The sequence below is a fragment of the Salvelinus namaycush genome, unplaced genomic scaffold (genome assembly GCF_016432855.1).
Source record: "Salvelinus namaycush isolate Seneca unplaced genomic scaffold, SaNama_1.0 Scaffold3831, whole genome shotgun sequence".
Lineage (NCBI taxonomy): Eukaryota > Metazoa > Chordata > Actinopteri > Salmoniformes > Salmonidae > Salvelinus > Salvelinus namaycush.
Window position 1 is genome coordinate 1 of NW_024060821.1, and position 17,500 is coordinate 17,500.

Consider the following 17,500-nt stretch of genomic DNA (forward strand, 5'->3'; position numbering starts at 1 on the left):
TACAGTCCATTTAGTATCTATAGCAGATTCCAGTCCCTGCTGTACCTACAGTCTCTACAGTCCATGTAGTATCTATAGCAGATTCAGTCACTGCTGTACCTACAGTCTCTACGTCCATTTAGTATCTATAGCAGATTCCAGTCCAGCTGTACCTACAGTCTCTACAGTCCATTTAGTATCTATAGCAGATTCCAGTCCCTGCTGTACCTACAGTCTCTACAGTCCATTTAGTATCTATAGCAGATTCCAGTCCCTGCTGTACATACAGTCTCTACAGTCCATTTAGTATCTATAGCAGATTCCAGTCCCTGCTGTACCTACAGTCTCTACAGTCCATTTAGTATCTATAGCAGATTCCAGTCCCTGCTGTACCTACAGTCTCTACAGTCCATTTAGTATCTATAGCAGATTCCAGTCCCTGCTGTACCTACAGTCTCTACAGTCCATTTAGTATCTATAGCAGATTCCAGTCCCTGCTGTACCTACAGTCTCTACAGTCCATTTAGTATCTATAGCAGATTCCAGTCCCTGCTGTACCTACAGTCTCTACAGTCCATTTAGTATCTATAGCAGATTCCAGTCCCTGCTGTACCTACAGTCTCTACAGTCCATTTAGTATCTATAGCAGATTCCAGTCCCTGCTGTACCTACAGTCTCTACAGTCCATGTAGTATCTATAGCAGATTCCAGTCCCTGCTGTACCTACAGTCTCTACAGTCCATGTAGTATCTAGCAATTCCAGTCCCTGTACCTACAGTCTCTACAGTCCTTTCTATAGCAGATTCCAGTCCCTGCTGTACCTACAGTCTCTACAGTCCATTTAGTATCTATAGCAGATTCCAGTCCCTGCTTGTACCTACAGTCTCTACAGTCCATTTAGTATCTATAGCAGATTCCAGTCCCTGCTGTACCTACAGTCTCTACAGTCCATTTAGTATCTATAGCAGATTCCAGTCCCTGCTGTACCTACAGTCTCTACAGTCCATGTAGTATCTATAGCAGATTCCAGTCCCTGCTGTACCTACAGTCTCTACAGTCCATTTAGTATCTATAGCAGATTCCAGTCCCTGCTGTACCTACAGTCTCTACAGTCCATTTAGTATCTATAGCAGATTCCAGTCCCTGCTGTACCTACAGTCTCTACAGTCCATGTAGTATCTATAGCAGATTCCAGTCCCTGCTGTACCTACAGTCTCTACAGTCCATTTAGTATCTATAGCAGATTCCAGTCCCTGCTGTACCTACAGTCTCTACAGTCCATTTAGTATCTATAGCAGATTCCAGTCCCTGCTGTACCTACAGTCTCTACAGTCCATTTAGTATCTATAGCAGATTCCAGTCCCTGCTGTACCTACAGTCTCTACAGTCCATGTAGTATCTATAGCAGATTCCAGTCCCTGCTGTACCTACAGTCTCTACAGTCCATTTAGTATCTATAGCAGATTCCAGTCCCTGCTGCCTAGTCTCTACAGTCCATGTAGTATCTAGCAGATCCCTCTACCTACAGTCCATTTAGTATCTATAGCAGATTCCAGTCACTGCTGTACCTACAGTCTCTACAGTCCATTTAGTATCTATAGCAGATTCCAGTCCCTGCTGTACCTACAGTCTCTACAGTCCATGTAGTATCTATAGCAGATTCCAGTCCCTGCTGTACCTACAGTCTCTACAGTCCATTTAGTATCTATAGCAGATTCCAGTCCCTGCTGTACCTACAGTCTCTACAGTCCATTTAGTATCTATAGCAGATTCCAGTCCCTGCTGTACCTACAGTCTCTACAGTCCATTTAGTATCTATAGCAGATTCCAGTCCCTGCTGTACCTACAGTCTCTACAGTCCATGTAGTATCTATAGCAGATTCCAGTCCCTGCTGTACCTACAGTCTCTACAGTCCATGTAGTATCTATAGCAGATTCCAGTCCCTGCTGTACCTACAGTCTCTACAGTCCATGTAGTATCTATAGCAGATTCCAGTCCCTGCTGTACCTACAGTCTCTACAGTCCATGTAGTATCTATAGCAGATTCCAGTCCCTGCTGTACCTACAGTCTCTACAGTCCATTTAGTATCTATAGCAGATTCCAGTCACTGCTGTACCTACAGTCTCTACAGTCCATTTAGTATCTATAGCAGATTCCAGTCCCTGCTGTACCTACAGTCTCTACAGTCCATTTAGTATCTATAGCAGATTCCAGTCCCTGCTGTACCTACAGTCTCTACAGTCCATTTAGTATCTATAGCAGATTCCAGTCCCTGCTGTACCTACAGTCTACAGTCCATTTAGTATCTATAGCAGATTCCAGTCCCTGCTGTACCTACAGTCTCTACAGTCCATGTAGTATCTATAGCAGATTCCAGTCCCTGCTGTACCTACAGTCTCTACAGTCCATTTAGTATCTATAGCAGATTCCAGTCCCTGCTGTACCTACAGTCTCTACAGTCCATTTAGTATCTATAGCAGATTCCAGTCCCTGCTGTACCTACAGTCTCTACAGTCCATTTAGTATCTATAGCAGATTCCAGTCCCTGCTGTACCTACAGTCTCTACAGTCCATGTAGTATCTATAGCAGATTCCAGTCCCTGCTGTACCTACAGTCTCTACAGTCCATTTAGTATCTATAGCAGATTCCAATCCCTGCTGTACCTACAGTCTCTACAGTCCATTTAGTATCTATAGCAGATTCCAGTCCCTGCTGTACCTACAGTCTCTACAGTCCATGTAGTATCTATAGCAGATTCCAGTCCCTGCTGTACCTACAGTCTCTACAGTCCATTTAGTATCTATAGCAGATTCCAGTCCCTGCTGTACCTACAGTCTCTACAGTCCATGTAGTATCTATAGCAGATTCCAGTCCCTGCTGTACCTACAGTCTCTACAGTCCATTTAGTATCTATAGCAGATTCCAGTCCCTGCTGTACCTACAGTCTCTACAGTCCATTTAGTATCTATAGCAGATTCCAGTCCCTGCTGTACCTACAGTCTCTACAGTCCATTTAGTATCTATAGCAGATTCCAATCCCTGCTGTACCTACAGTCTCTACAGTCCATGTAGTATCTATAGCAGATTCCAGTCCCTGCTGTACCTACAGTCTCTACAGTCCATTTAGTATCTATAGCAGATTCCAGTCCCTGCTGTACCTACAGTCTCTACAGTCCATGTAGTATCTATAGCAGATTCCAGTCCCTGCTGTACCTACAGTCTCTACAGTCCATTTAGTATCTATAGCAGATTCCAGTCACTGCTGTACCTACAGTCTCTACAGTCCATTTAGTATCTATAGCAGATTCCAGTCCCTGCTGTACCTACAGTCTCTACAGTCCATGTAGTATCTATAGCAGATTCCAGTCCCTGCTGTACCTACAGTCTCTACAGTCCATTTAGTATCTATAGCAGATTCCAGTCCCTGCTGTACCTACAGTCTCTACAGTCCATTTAGTATCTATAGCAGATTCCAGTCCCTGCTGTACCTACAGTCTCTACAGTCCATTTAGTATCTATAGCAGATTCCAGTCCCTGCTGTACCTACAGTCTCTACAGTCCATGTAGTATCTATAGCAGATTCCAGTCCCTGCTGTACCTACAGTCTCTACAGTCCATGTAGTATCTATAGCAGATTCCAGTCCCTGCTGTACCTACAGTCTCTACAGTCCATGTAGTATCTATAGCAGATTCCAGTCCCTGCTGTACCTACAGTCTCTACAGTCCATGTAGTATCTATAGCAGATTCCAGTCCCTGCTGTACCTACAGTCTCTACAGTCCATTTAGTATCTATAGCAGATTCCAGTCACTGCTGTACCTACAGTCTCTACAGTCCATTTAGTATCTATAGCAGATTCCAGTCCCTGCTGTACCTACAGTCTCTACAGTCCATTTAGTATCTATAGCAGATTCCAGTCCCTGCTGTACCTACAGTCTCTACAGTCCATTTAGTATCTATAGCAGATTCCAGTCCCTGCTGTACCTACAGTCTCTACAGTCCATTTAGTATCTATAGCAGATTCCAGTCCCTGCTGTACCTACAGTTCCTACAGTCCATTTAGTATCTATAGCAGATTCCAGTCCCTGCTGTACCTACAGTCTCTACAGTCCATGTAGTATCTATAGCAGATTCCAGTCCCTGCTGTACCTACAGTCTCTACAGTCCATGTAGTATCTATAGCAGATTCCAGTCCCTGCTGTACCTACAGTCTCTACAGTCCATGTAGTATCTATAGCAGATTCCAGTCCCTGCTGTACCTACAGTCTCTACAGTCCATGTAGTATCTATAGCAGATTCCAGTCCCTGCTGTACCTACAGTCTCTACAGTCCATTTAGTATCTATAGCAGATTCCAGTCCCTGCTGTACCTACAGTCTCTACAGTCCATTTAGTATCTATAGCAGATTCCAGTCCCTGCTGTACCTACAGTCTCTACAGTCCATTTAGTATCTATAGCAGATTCCAGTCCCTGCTGTACCTACAGTTCCTACAGTCCATTTAGTATCTATAGCAGATTCCAGTCCCTGCTGTACCTACAGTCTCTACAGTCCATTTAGTATCTATAGCAGATTCCAGTCCCTGCTGTACCTACAGTCTCTACAGTCCATTTAGTATCTATAGCAGATTCCAGTCCCTGCTGTACCTACAGTCTCTACAGTCCATGTAGTATCTATAGCAGATTCCAGTCACTGCTGTACCTACAGTCTCTACAGTCCATTTAGTATCTATAGCAGATTCCAGTCCCTGCTGTACCTACAGTCTCTACAGTCCATTTAGTATCTATAGCAGATTCCAGTCCCTGCTGTACCTAGTCTCTACAGTCCATTTAGTATCTATAGCAGATTCCAATCCCTGCTGTACCTACAGTCTCTACAGTCCATGTAGTATCTATAGCAGATTCCAGTCCCTGCTGTACCTACAGTCTCTACAGTCCATGTAGTATCTATAGCAGATTCCAGTCCCTGCTGTACCTACAGTCTCTACAGTCCATGTAGTATCTATAGCAGATTCCAGTCCCTGCTGTACCTACAGTCTCTACAGTCCATGTAGTATCTATAGCAGATTCCAATCCCTGCTGTACCTACAGTCTCTACAGTCCATTTAGTATCTATAGCAGATTCCAGTCACTGCTGTACCTACAGTCTCTACAGTCCATTTAGTATCTATAGCAGATTCCAGTCCCTGCTGTACCTACAGTCTCTACAGTCCATGTAGTATCTATAGCAGATTCCAGTCCCTGCTGTACCTACAGTCTCTACAGTCCATTTAGTATCTATAGCAGATTCCAGTCCCTGCTGTACCTACAGTCTCTACAGTCCATTTAGTATCTATAGCAGATTCCAGTCCCTGCTGTACCTACAGTCTCTACAGTCCATTTAGTATCTATAGCAGATTCCAGTCCCTGCTGTACCTACAGTCTCTACAGTCCATTTAGTATCTATAGCAGATTCCAGTCCCTGCTGTACCTACAGTCTCTACAGTCCATGTAGTATCTATAGCAGATTCCAGTCCCTGCTGTACCTACAGTCTCTACAGTCCATTTAGTATCTATAGCAGATTCCAGTCCCTGCTGTACCTACAGTCTCTACAGTCCATTTAGTATCTATAGCAGATTCCAGTCACTGCTGTACCTACAGTCTCTACAGTCCATTTAGTATCTATAGCAGATTCCAGTCCCTGCTGTACCTACAGTCTCTACAGTCCATTTAGTATCTATAGCAGATTCCAGTCCCTGCTGTACCTACAGTCTCTACAGTCCATTTAGTATCTATAGCAGATTCCAGTCCCTGCTGTACCTACAGTCTCTACAGTCCATGTAGTATCTATAGCAGATTCCAGTCCCTGCTGTACCTACAGTCTCTACAGTCCATGTAGTATCTATAGCAGATTCCAGTCCCTGCTGTACCTACAGTCTCTACAGTCCATTTAGTATCTATAGCAGATTCCAGTCACTGCTGTACCTACAGTCTCTACAGTCCATTTAGTATCTATAGCAGATTCCAGTCCCTGCTGTACCTACAGTCTCTACAGTCCATGTAGTATCTATAGCAGATTCCAGTCCCTGCTGTACCTACAGTCTCTACAGTCCATTTAGTATCTATAGCAGATTCCAGTCCCTGCTGTACCTACAGTCTCTACAGTCCATTTAGTATCTATAGCAGATTCCAGTCCCTGCTGTACCTACAGTCTCTACAGTCCATTTAGTATCTATAGCAGATTCCAGTCCCTGCTGTACCTACAGTCTCTACAGTCCATGTAGTATCTATAGCAGATTCCAGTCCCTGCTGTACCTACAGTCTCTACAGTCCATGTAGTATCTATAGCAGATTCCAGTCCCTGCTGTACCTACAGTCTCTACAGTCCATGTAGTATCTATAGCAGATTCCAGTCCCTGCTGTACCTACAGTCTCTACAGTCCATGTAGTATCTATAGCAGATTCCAGTCCCTGCTGTACCTACAGTCTCTACAGTCCATTTAGTATCTATAGCAGATTCCAGTCACTGCTGTACCTACAGTCTCTACAGTCCATTTAGTATCTATAGCAGATTCCAGTCCCTGCTGTACCTACAGTCTCTACAGTCCATTTAGTATCTATAGCAGATTCCAGTCCCTGCTGTACCTACAGTCTCTACAGTCCATTTAGTATCTATAGCAGATTCCAGTCCCTGCTGTACCTACAGTCTACAGTCCATTTAGTATCTATAGCAGATTCCAGTCCCTGCTGTACCTACAGTCTCTACAGTCCATGTAGTATCTATAGCAGATTCCAGTCCCTGCTGTACCTACAGTCTCTACAGTCCATTTAGTATCTATAGCAGATTCCAGTCCCTGCTGTACCTACAGTCTCTACAGTCCATTTAGTATCTATAGCAGATTCCAGTCCCTGCTGTACCTACAGTCTCTACAGTCCATGTAGTATCTATAGCAGATTCCAGTCACTGCTGTACCTACAGTCTCTACAGTCCATTTAGTATCTATAGCAGATTCCAGTCCCTGCTGTACCTACAGTCTCTACAGTCCATTTAGTATCTATAGCAGATTCCAGTCCCTGCTGTACCTACAGTCTCTACAGTCCATTTAGTATCTATAGCAGATTCCAATCCCTGCTGTACCTACAGTCTCTACAGTCCATGTAGTATCTATAGCAGATTCCAGTCCCTGCTGTACCTACAGTCTCTACAGTCCATTTAGTATCTATAGCAGATTCCAGTCCCTGCTGTACCTACAGTCTCTACAGTCCATGTAGTATCTATAGCAGATTCCAGTCCCTGCTGTACCTACAGTCTCTACAGTCCATTTAGTATCTATAGCAGATTCCAGTCACTGCTGTACCTACAGTCTCTACAGTCCATTTAGTATCTATAGCAGATTCCAGTCCCTGCTGTACCTACAGTCTCTACAGTCCATGTAGTATCTATAGCAGATTCCAGTCCCTGCTGTACCTACAGTCTCTACAGTCCATTTAGTATCTATAGCAGATTCCAGTCCCTGCTGTACCTACAGTCTCTACAGTCCATTTAGTATCTATAGCAGATTCCAGTCCCTGCTGTACCTACAGTCTCTACAGTCCATTTAGTATCTATAGCAGATTCCAGTCCCTGCTGTACCTACAGTCTCTACAGTCCATGTAGTATCTATAGCAGATTCCAGTCCCTGCTGTACCTACAGTCTCTACAGTCCATGTAGTATCTATAGCAGATTCCAGTCCCTGCTGTACCTACAGTCTCTACAGTCCATGTAGTATCTATAGCAGATTCCAGTCCCTGCTGTACCTACAGTCTCTACAGTCCATTTAGTATCTATAGCAGATTCCAGTCCCTGCTGTACCTACAGTCTCTACAGTACATGTAGTATCTATAGCAGATCCCAGTCCCTGCTGTACCTACAGTCTCTACAGTCCATTTAGTATCTATAGCAGATTCCAGTCCCTGCTGTACCTACAGTCTCTACAGTCCATTTAGTATCTATAGCAGATTCCAGTCCCTGCTGTACCTACAGTCTCTACAGTCCATTTAGTATCTATAGCAGATTCCAGTCCCTGCTGTACCTACAGTCTCTACAGTCCATGTAGTATCTATAGCAGATCCCAGTCCCTGCTGTACCTACAGTCTCTACAGTCCATTTAGTATCTATAGCAGATTCCAGTCCCTGCTGTACCTACAGTCTCTACAGTCCATTTAGTATCTATAGCAGATTCCAGTCCCTGCTGTACCTACAGTCTCTACAGTCCATGTAGTATCTATAGCAGATTCCAGTCCCTGCTGTACCTACAGTCTCTACAGTCCATTTAGTATCTATAGCAGATTCCAGTCCCTGCTGTACCTACAGTCTCTACAGTCCATTTAGTATCTATATCAGATTCCAGTCCCTGCTGTACCTACAGTCTCTACAGTCCATTTAGTATCTATAGCAGATTCCAGTCCCTGTTGTACCTACAGTCTCTACAGTCCATTTAGTATCTATAGCAGATTCCAGTCACTGCTGTACCTACAGTCTCTACAGTCCATTTAGTATCTATAGCAGATTCCAGTCACTGCTGTACCTACAGTCTCTACAGTCCATTTAGTATCTATAGCAGATTCCAGTCACTGCTGTACCTACAGTCCCTAAAGTAAGATATCTATAGTATATTATAAACTGAATGCTGATTGGCTGACAGCCATGGTATATCAGACCGTATACCATGGGTATAACAAAACATAAATGTTTACTGCTCTAATTACATTGGTAACCAGTTTATAATAGCAATAGGCACTCTGTGTTGCGTTGTGCTTAAGAACATATACCACACCCCTCAGGCCTTATTGCTTAAATGCAGTCCCTACAGGTCTATAGTAAGATATCTATAGCAGATTCCAGTCCCTACAGGTCTATAGTAAGATATCTATAGCAGATTCCAGTCCCTACAGGTCTATAGTAAGATATCTATAGCAGATTCCAGTCCCTACAGGTCTATAGTAAGATATCTATAGCAGATTCCAGTCCCTACAGGTCTATAGTAAGATATCTATAGCAGATTCCAGTCCCTACAGGTCTATAGTAAGATATCTATAGCAGATTCCAGTCCCTACAGGTCTATAGTAAGATATCTATAGCAGATTCCAGTCCCTACAGGTCTATAGATATCTATAACAGATTCCAGTCCCTACAGGTCTATAGATATCTATAACAGATTCCAGTCCCTACAGGTCTATAGTAAGATATCTATAGCAGATTCCAGTCCCTACAGGTCTATAGTAAGATATCTATAGCAGATTCCAGTCCCTACAGGCCTATAGTAAGATATCTATAGCAGATTCCAGTCCCTACAGGTCTATAGTAAGATATCTATAGCAGATTCCAGTCCCTACAGGTCTATAGTAAGATATCTATAACAGATTCCAGTCCCTACAGGTCTATAGTAAGATATCTATAGCAGATTCCAGTCCCTACAGGTCTATAGATATCTATAACAGATTCCAGTCCCTACAGGTCTATAGATATCTATAGCAGATTCCAGTCCCTACAGGTCTATAGATATCTACAGCAGATTCCAGTCCCTACAGGTCTATAGATATCTATAGCAGATTCCAGTCCCTACAGGTCTATAGTAAGATATCTATAGTAGATTCCAGTCCCTACAGGTCTATAGATATCTATAGCAGATTCCAGTCCCTACAGGTCTATAGTAAGATATCTATAGCAGATTCCAGTCCCTACAGGTCTATAGTAAGATATCTATAGCAGATTCCAGTCCCTACAGGTCTATAGTAAGATATTTACAGCAGATTCCAGTCCCTACAGGTCTATAGTAAGATATCTATAGCAGATTCCAGTCCCTACAGGTCTATAGATATCTACAGCAGATTCCAGTCCCTACAGGTCTATAGATATCTACAGCAGATTCCAGTCCCTACAGGTCTATAGATATCTACAGCAGATTCCAGTCCCTACAGGTCTATAGATATCTACAGCAGATTCCAGTCCCTACAGGTCTATAGATATCTACAGCAGATTCCAGTCCCTACAGGTCTATAGATATCTACAGCAGATTCCAGTCCCTACAGGTCTATAGATATCTACAGCAGATTCCAGTCCCTACAGGTCTATAGATATCTACAGCAGATTCCAGTCCCTACAGGTCTATAGATATCTACAGCAGATTCCAGTCCCTACAGGTCTATAGATATTTACAGCAGATTCTAGTCCCTACAGGTCTATAGTAAGATATCTATAGCAGATTCCAGTCCCTACAGGTCTATAGATATCTACAGCAGATTCCAGTCCCTGCGTTAGCTTTACCTTTGCACATCCTCTTGTCCTCTCGCAGCACGTAGCCTGTTGGACATTTACACTCGTAGGAACCAATCACGTTCATGCAGCGGAACGCACACAGCAAAGGATTCTGGGAACACTCATTCACATCTGGAGACAAGAGGGGGGGGGGGGGGGGTGGAGAGTGAAAGAGAGAGGGAGAGAGAGGGGGGTGGGGGAGAAGATAAGAGAAAGGTCAGGTTGTGGGGACGGAACAGAAATGTATAATATAGTGTGCTAGTATGCTACATAGGGTTCTTCCTAGTATGCTACATAGGGTTCTTCCTAGTATGCTACATAGGGTTCTTCCTAGTATGCTACATAGGTTTATTTCTAGTATGCAACATAGGGTTCTTCCTAGTATGCTACATAGGGTTTTTCCTAGTATGCTACATAGGGTTCTTCCTAGTATGCTACATAGGGTTCTTCCTAGTATGCAACATAGGGTTCTTCCTAGTATGCTACATAGGGTTTTTCCTAGTATGCTACATAGGGTTCTTCCTAGTATGCTACATAGGTTTATTCCTAGTATGCAACGTAGGATTCTTCCTAGTATGCTACATAGGGTTCTTCCTAGTATGCTACATAGGATTCTTCCTAGTATGCTACATAGGGTTCTTCCTAGTATGCTACATAGGGTTCTTCCTAGTATGCTACATAGGGTTCTTCCTAGTATGCTACATAGGGTTCTTCCTAGTATGCTACATAGGTTTCTTCCTAGTATGCTACATAGGTTTATTCCTAGTATGCAACGTAGGATTCTTCCTAGTATGCTACATAGGGTTCTTCCTAGTATGCTACATAGGGTTCTTCCTAGTATGCTAGAAAGTGTGTCAGAGTGAGCATGCCTTCACAAGACATCATGGGTCCGGGTTCGAAGCCTTCGTCACATGCACACTCAAACGCTCCAATCACGTTAGTGCACGTTCCATTTCCACACGGGTTCCCCAGGTCACACTCATTAGTATCTACGAAACACAAATAAAATATGTTTCACAATTACTCCATTACTGGTAGAGAGAGTGTATGTGTGTGTGTGTGCGTGTGCGTGTGTGCGTCTGCGTGTGTGTGTGTGCGTGTGCGTGTCTGTGTGTGCGCGTGTGCGTGTGTGTGTGTGAGTGCGTATTTGTGTATAAGGTTAACACCTACCTTCACAGTTGATCCCTGAGGTGTCGAGTCGGAAGCCAAAGGGACACTCACATCGGAACGACCCGTCCGTGTTGATACACTGACCGTTGTTGCAGATGTTGGGGTTGGCGGTGCACTCATCAATGTCTGGAATATCACACACACACGCGCACGCACTCGCACACACACACACACACGCGCGTGCACGCACACACACACACGCACACGCACACACACACACACACACACACACACACACACACACACACACACACACACACACACACACACACACACACACAGTCAGCAAACCTTCTCATTCACCTCTTGACCAGATGTAGTCTTATTTCTCAGAAGAGACCTGGCCAACATAGCTGCACACTAGTTACAAGACACACAGGGCTAGTTTCCACTACTCTTGGACTACTCTGAATAAAGTGATGACAGGACATATTGCCCATATAAGGTCAACATACCTATGGGCTGGTCATCAGGGCCAAACACCTGTCCAACCGCATGGCAGAGAGACGTAAAGGCCTCTGGAACACAAACAATGTAAACATAAACAAATAAATAAGATGAAATAAAAACACCTGGCTCTGGTCACCTGGAGAAAATACCAATAGATAGTAGAATGAATGAATGATTTATTTATTTATTTATATTAAGTGAGTCAGTAATGTAGTGGTTTAGACTTTTGAGGGCCTAGTAGTGTGTGTACCTACCCTCATTCTTGCCTGGGCAGATCTCACAGGGGTCTCCCCAGCCCTGACCAGGCATGGCACTACAGCAGCAGTCCCCTTTAGTCGTGTTCAGAGGCTTAGGGGCCAGGCAGCGACCACTCTCAAACTTAGTATAACAGTAGTTCACACGGACATCTAGGGGGGGAGCAGGAGGGGGAGGGAGAGAGAGGGGAGAAAGAGAGATAAAGAGTGGGAGGAGGGAGAGAAAGAGAGAAAGATAGAAAGAAAGAAAAAGAGTGGCAAGAGAGGGAGAGAGAGAGAAAAGGTGTGGGAGGAGAGAAAATAGAGAGATGTTATATGGTGCCCAGTGGTAGACAGTGCCAAGCAGCTGCCAGTCTCTCTGGTTGTATAGATCAGTCTGTTGGGCCTCAGCCTCTGTCTGTAACTAGAAACACATGGTGCCTCTCCCTGCTCTGTACTGTTAGTTGACATTGTAGTCATTTAGCAGATGCTCTTATCCAGAGCGACTTATAGGAGCAATTAGGGTTAAGTGCCTTGCGCAAGGGCACATTGGCAGATTTTTCTCCTACTCGGTACGGGATTCAAACCAACAACCTTTTGGTTACTGGCCCAACACTCCTAACCGCTAGGCTACCTGCCATCACCAGTACTGGCCTGCCGCAAGCTCTACACAAGAAAGCTATTTGAACCCCATAGATCAAACACACACACACCTGGCACTATGACAGACATGTCAAGGAGTGTCTCGTTACATTTCTCCATGAAATTGATTTGTCAGCTTTTCTGAAACAGAGATATTTATGTGCCCTGATCCCCCTGCCCTGCTCACAGCAGTGTGTGTGTGAGAGAGAGAGACAGAAAGACAGATAGAATGATGGACTGTGAAAAGGATTGTGGTTCCAGTGGGATTGAGATGTAGATAATTGAGTGTGTTGTTGGAGAGACGTCTGAGAGGGATCTGTTACTCTATTGTACCCCTCTAATCCCCCCATAGGCCTCACGCATCATATGCGCAAAAAAATGGTAATATTGTTACCATGACTTGAATGGGATTTGTGCCACAAATGCTAAAACATTAGCGTTTGGGAAAAGGGAAACTAAACCAAAGCATGGATTGTCCATAGACATACTATAGACATTTGTCCATAGACAAAGTCATACTTTGTCCATAGACTGCTTACAGTGTAAATAAACCAATGTGTAATGTTGTAATTTGAGTGAACTATTTCTTAAAGTCCTTAGAGACTGAGTGTGTTTCTTTATGTTTTACCTGTCACTTTGTTATTTCAGGACAATGGTTTGGAGTTCAGAAGTAAACTCAGCCACAACCAACACACACACACAACTCACCCACGCATCTGCGTCCCGAGGAGGACAGCTGAAAGCCGGCGGGACACACACAACTCACCCACGCATCTGCGTCCCGAGGAGGACAGCTGAAAGCCGGTGGGACACACACAACTCACCCACGCATCTGCGTCCCGAGGAGGACAGCTGAAAGCCGGTGGGACACACACAACTCACCCACGCATCTGCGTCCCGAGGAGGACAGCTGAAAGCCGGTGGGACACACACAACTCACCCACGCATCTGCGTCCCGAGGAGGACAGCTGAAAGCCGGCGGGACACACACAACTCACCCACGCATCTGCGTCCCGAGGAGGACAGCTGAAAGCCGGCGGGACACACACAACTCACCCACGCATCTGCGTCCCGAGGAGGACAGCTGGAAGCCGGTGGGACACACACAACTCACCCACGCATCTGCGTCCCGAGGAGGACAGCTGAAAGCCGGCGGGACACACACAGGTGAAGCTGCCCTCAGTGTTGGAGCAGGTCCCAAACAGACAGATGTCTGGGGTCTGAGAACACTCATCAATATCTACAACACAGAGATATAGCTCATCAATATCTACAAAACAGAGATAGAACTCATCAATATCTACAACACATAGTTATTGCTCATCAATATCTACAACACAGAGATAGAACTCATCAATATCTAGAACACAGAGATATAGCTCATCAATATCTAGAACACAGAGATAGAACTCATCAATATCTACAACACAGAGATATAGCTCATCAATATCTACAACACAGAGAGAGAACACTCATCAACATCTAAAACACAGAGAGAGAACACTCATCAATATCTAGAACACAGAGATAGAACACTCATCAACATCTAGAACACAGAGAGAGAACACTCATCAACATCTAGAACATAGAGATAGAACACTCATCAATATCTAGAACACAGAGAGAGAACACTCATCAACATCTAGAACACAGAGAGAGAACACTCATCAACATCTAGAACATAGAGATAGAACACTCATCAACATCTAGAACACAGAGATAGAACACTCATCAATATCTAGAACACAGAGAGAGAACACTCCTCAACATCTAGAACATAGAGATAGAGAGATAGAACACTCATCGATATCTAGAACACAGGGATAGAACACTCATCAATATCTAGAACACAGAGAGAGATCACTCCTCAACATCTAGAACATAGAGATAGAGAGATAGAACACTCATCAATATCTAGAACACAGAGATAGAACACTCATCAACATCTAGAACACAGAGGTAGAACACTCATCAATATCTAGAACATAGAGATAGAGAGATAGAACACTCATCAATATCTAGAACATAGAGATAGAGAGATAGAACAATCATCAATATCTAGAACACAGAGAGAACACGCATCAATATCTAGAACACAGAGAGAACACTCATCAATATCTAGAACACAGAGAGAACACTCATCAACTGTCACGCCCTGACCATAGGAAGCCTTTATTTTCTATGGTAGAGTAGGTCAGGGCGTGACTAGGGATTTAGTCTAGTTTATATTTTCTATGTGGGGTTCTAGTTTGTTTTTTCTATGTTGGTGTGTTGATATGATTCCCAATTAGAGGCAGCTGGCTATCGTTGTCTCTAATTGGGGATCATACTTAAGTCTAATTTTTCCACCTGTGTGTTATGGGATATTGTTTTGAGTAAGTGTATGTAGCACCTCTGTTGTCACGGTTTGTTGTTTCGTTTGTTTGTTTTGCAAAAGTTTCACTATTAAATATTATGTGGAACTCAAAATACACTGCGCCTTGTTCCGTCTATACAAACGAACGTGACATCAACATCTAAAACACAGAGAAATAACTCATCAATATCTAGAACACAGAGATAGAACACTCATCAATATCTAGAACACAGAGATAGAACACTCATCAATATCTAGAACACAGAGATAGAACACTCATCAATATCTAGAACACAGAGATAGAACTCTCATCACAATCTAGAACATAGAGATAGAGAGATAGAACACTCATCAATATCTAGAACACAGAGAGAGAACACTCATCAACATCTAGAACACAGAGATGGAACACTCATCAATATCTAGAACATAGAGATAGAGAGATAGAACACTCATCAACATCTAGAACACAGAGAGAGAACACTCATCAACATATAGAACACAGAGATAGAACACTCATCAATATCTAGAACACAGAGATAGAACACTCATCAACATCTAGAACATAGAGATAGAGAGAGATAGAACACTCATCAACATCTAGAACACAGAGATAGAACACTCATCAACATCTAGAACACAGAGATAGAACACTCATCAACATCTAGAACATAGAGATAGAACACTCATCAATATCTAGAACATAGAGATAGAACACACAGATCAATAACTGTAATAATCACACAGAATAGTGAGTTGTGCTCTAGTCTAATGTATGTTTCTACTGTGAGACCATTTGTCTAAAATGGCCTCTACAGCCCACTACTCTTACCAACTGGTCCTGTTACTAACTAAACACAACACCAGTGACTTGTAGGAACTACAGAGCATGGAGTGGAATAGAAAGAGCTCTGTACATGACTGTATCTCTTCATCACTCTCACTCTATAAACATACAGAGTGTGTGTGTGTGTGTGGGTGCGTGTGTGTGTGTGTGTGTGTGTGTGTGTGTGTGTGTGTGTGTGTGTGGTGTGTGTGTGTGTGTGTGTGTGTGTGTGTGTGTGTGTGTGTGTGTGTGTGTGTGTGTGTGTGTGTGCGAGTGTGTGTGTGTGTGTGTGTGTGTGTGTGTGTGTGTGTGTGTGTGTGTGTGTGTGTGTGTGCGCGTGCGTGCGTGCGTGCGTGTGTGTGTGTGCGTGTGTGTTAGGGTTGCAAAGGGATGGTATATTACTGGAAACGTTCTAAGTTTACCACTAAACTACCAAAATGTTGGTATCTTTCAAGGATTTTATGTAATCTATCACAAGACATCTAGTGGCCCTTTTGGGTACTGTAATTATCTCTGGCCTTATCAAATGTAAAATATATGAAATAATTAAATAAGATGATTAGAAAAAATAGAATGACAAGGCGGTAAAATAATATACTAAATATAAAGATGCTTTTTGTCATTAATGAGGCTTTTTCCTCTGTAACCACATGGTCTGTCTACTAGAAACTCAAGGACAATATGGGCGCAGATGAAAATACAAATAATGATACGACACATGAATACATTTTTCTAAAGTTATTCAAGTATAAATGACCAAAGTTACGATAGATTGCCATAGATTTTTGGTTAATTACCAAAATGACTGAAGATTTCCAAGTGTATGTATGTTACCTTCACAGGTCTCGTCCTGTATATAGTAGCCAAGTGGGCAGATACACCTGTAGGAGCCGTCCAGATTCTGACAGGTGCCTGGACCACAAGTCCCAGGGTTCACTGCACACTCATTGATGTCTGGGAGACAGAACACACACCACATTACACACACTCAGTTAAACTCTTTAGAAATGAAACCAAGTTAATACAACATGGAAAAACAGATAAGAGGAGAGAGAAAGGGATGACAAAGGCATGAGAGGAGTGTGAGAGGAGAGAGTAATGACAGAATGAAGGGAGTGATCAGGAGGGAGGAGAGAGATAAAGAGGAAGGAGATAAGGAGAGAGTAATGACAGAATGAAGGGAGCGATCAGGAGGGAGGAGAGAGATAAAGAGGAAGGAGATAAGGAGAGAGTAATGACAGAATGAAGGGCAGGATCAGAAGGGAGGAAACAGTTGGAGAGGAAGGAGATAAGGAGAGAGAGTAATGACAGGAGGAAGGGAGGAGAGAGATAGAGAGGAAGGAGATAAGGAGAGAGAGTAATGACAGGAGGAAGGGAGGGATCAGGAGCGAGGAGAGAGATAGAGAGGAAAGAGATAAGGAGAGAGAGTAATGACAGGAGGAAGGGAGGGATCAGGAGCGAGGAGAGAGATAGAGAGGAAAGAGATAAGGAGAGAGTAATGACAGGAGGAAGGGAGGAGAGAGATAGAGAGGAAAGAGATAAGGAGATAGTAATGACAGTAGGAAGG

The 17,500-nt window shown here is 43.5% G+C and overlaps 1 protein-coding gene across 1 annotated transcript in view; it reads right to left on the minus strand.

Moving 5' to 3' along the window:
• Positions 1 to 10,265: 10,265 nt before the first annotated feature.
• Positions 10,266 to 17,500, minus strand: part of LOC120040824 (fibrillin-2-like) — a gene marked incomplete at both ends in the record, with an annotated part of 8,832 nt that continues 1,597 nt past the window's right edge. The window contains 7 exons of the mRNA XM_038985844.1: positions 10,266 to 10,388; positions 11,126 to 11,245; positions 11,427 to 11,552; positions 11,882 to 11,944; positions 12,131 to 12,283; positions 13,866 to 13,991; positions 16,768 to 16,887. Of these exons, the coding sequence (XP_038841772.1) occupies positions 10,266 to 10,388; positions 11,126 to 11,245; positions 11,427 to 11,552; positions 11,882 to 11,944; positions 12,131 to 12,283; positions 13,866 to 13,991; positions 16,768 to 16,887 (831 nt within the window). The remainder of the gene's footprint in view (positions 10,389 to 11,125; positions 11,246 to 11,426; positions 11,553 to 11,881; positions 11,945 to 12,130; positions 12,284 to 13,865; positions 13,992 to 16,767; positions 16,888 to 17,500) is intronic.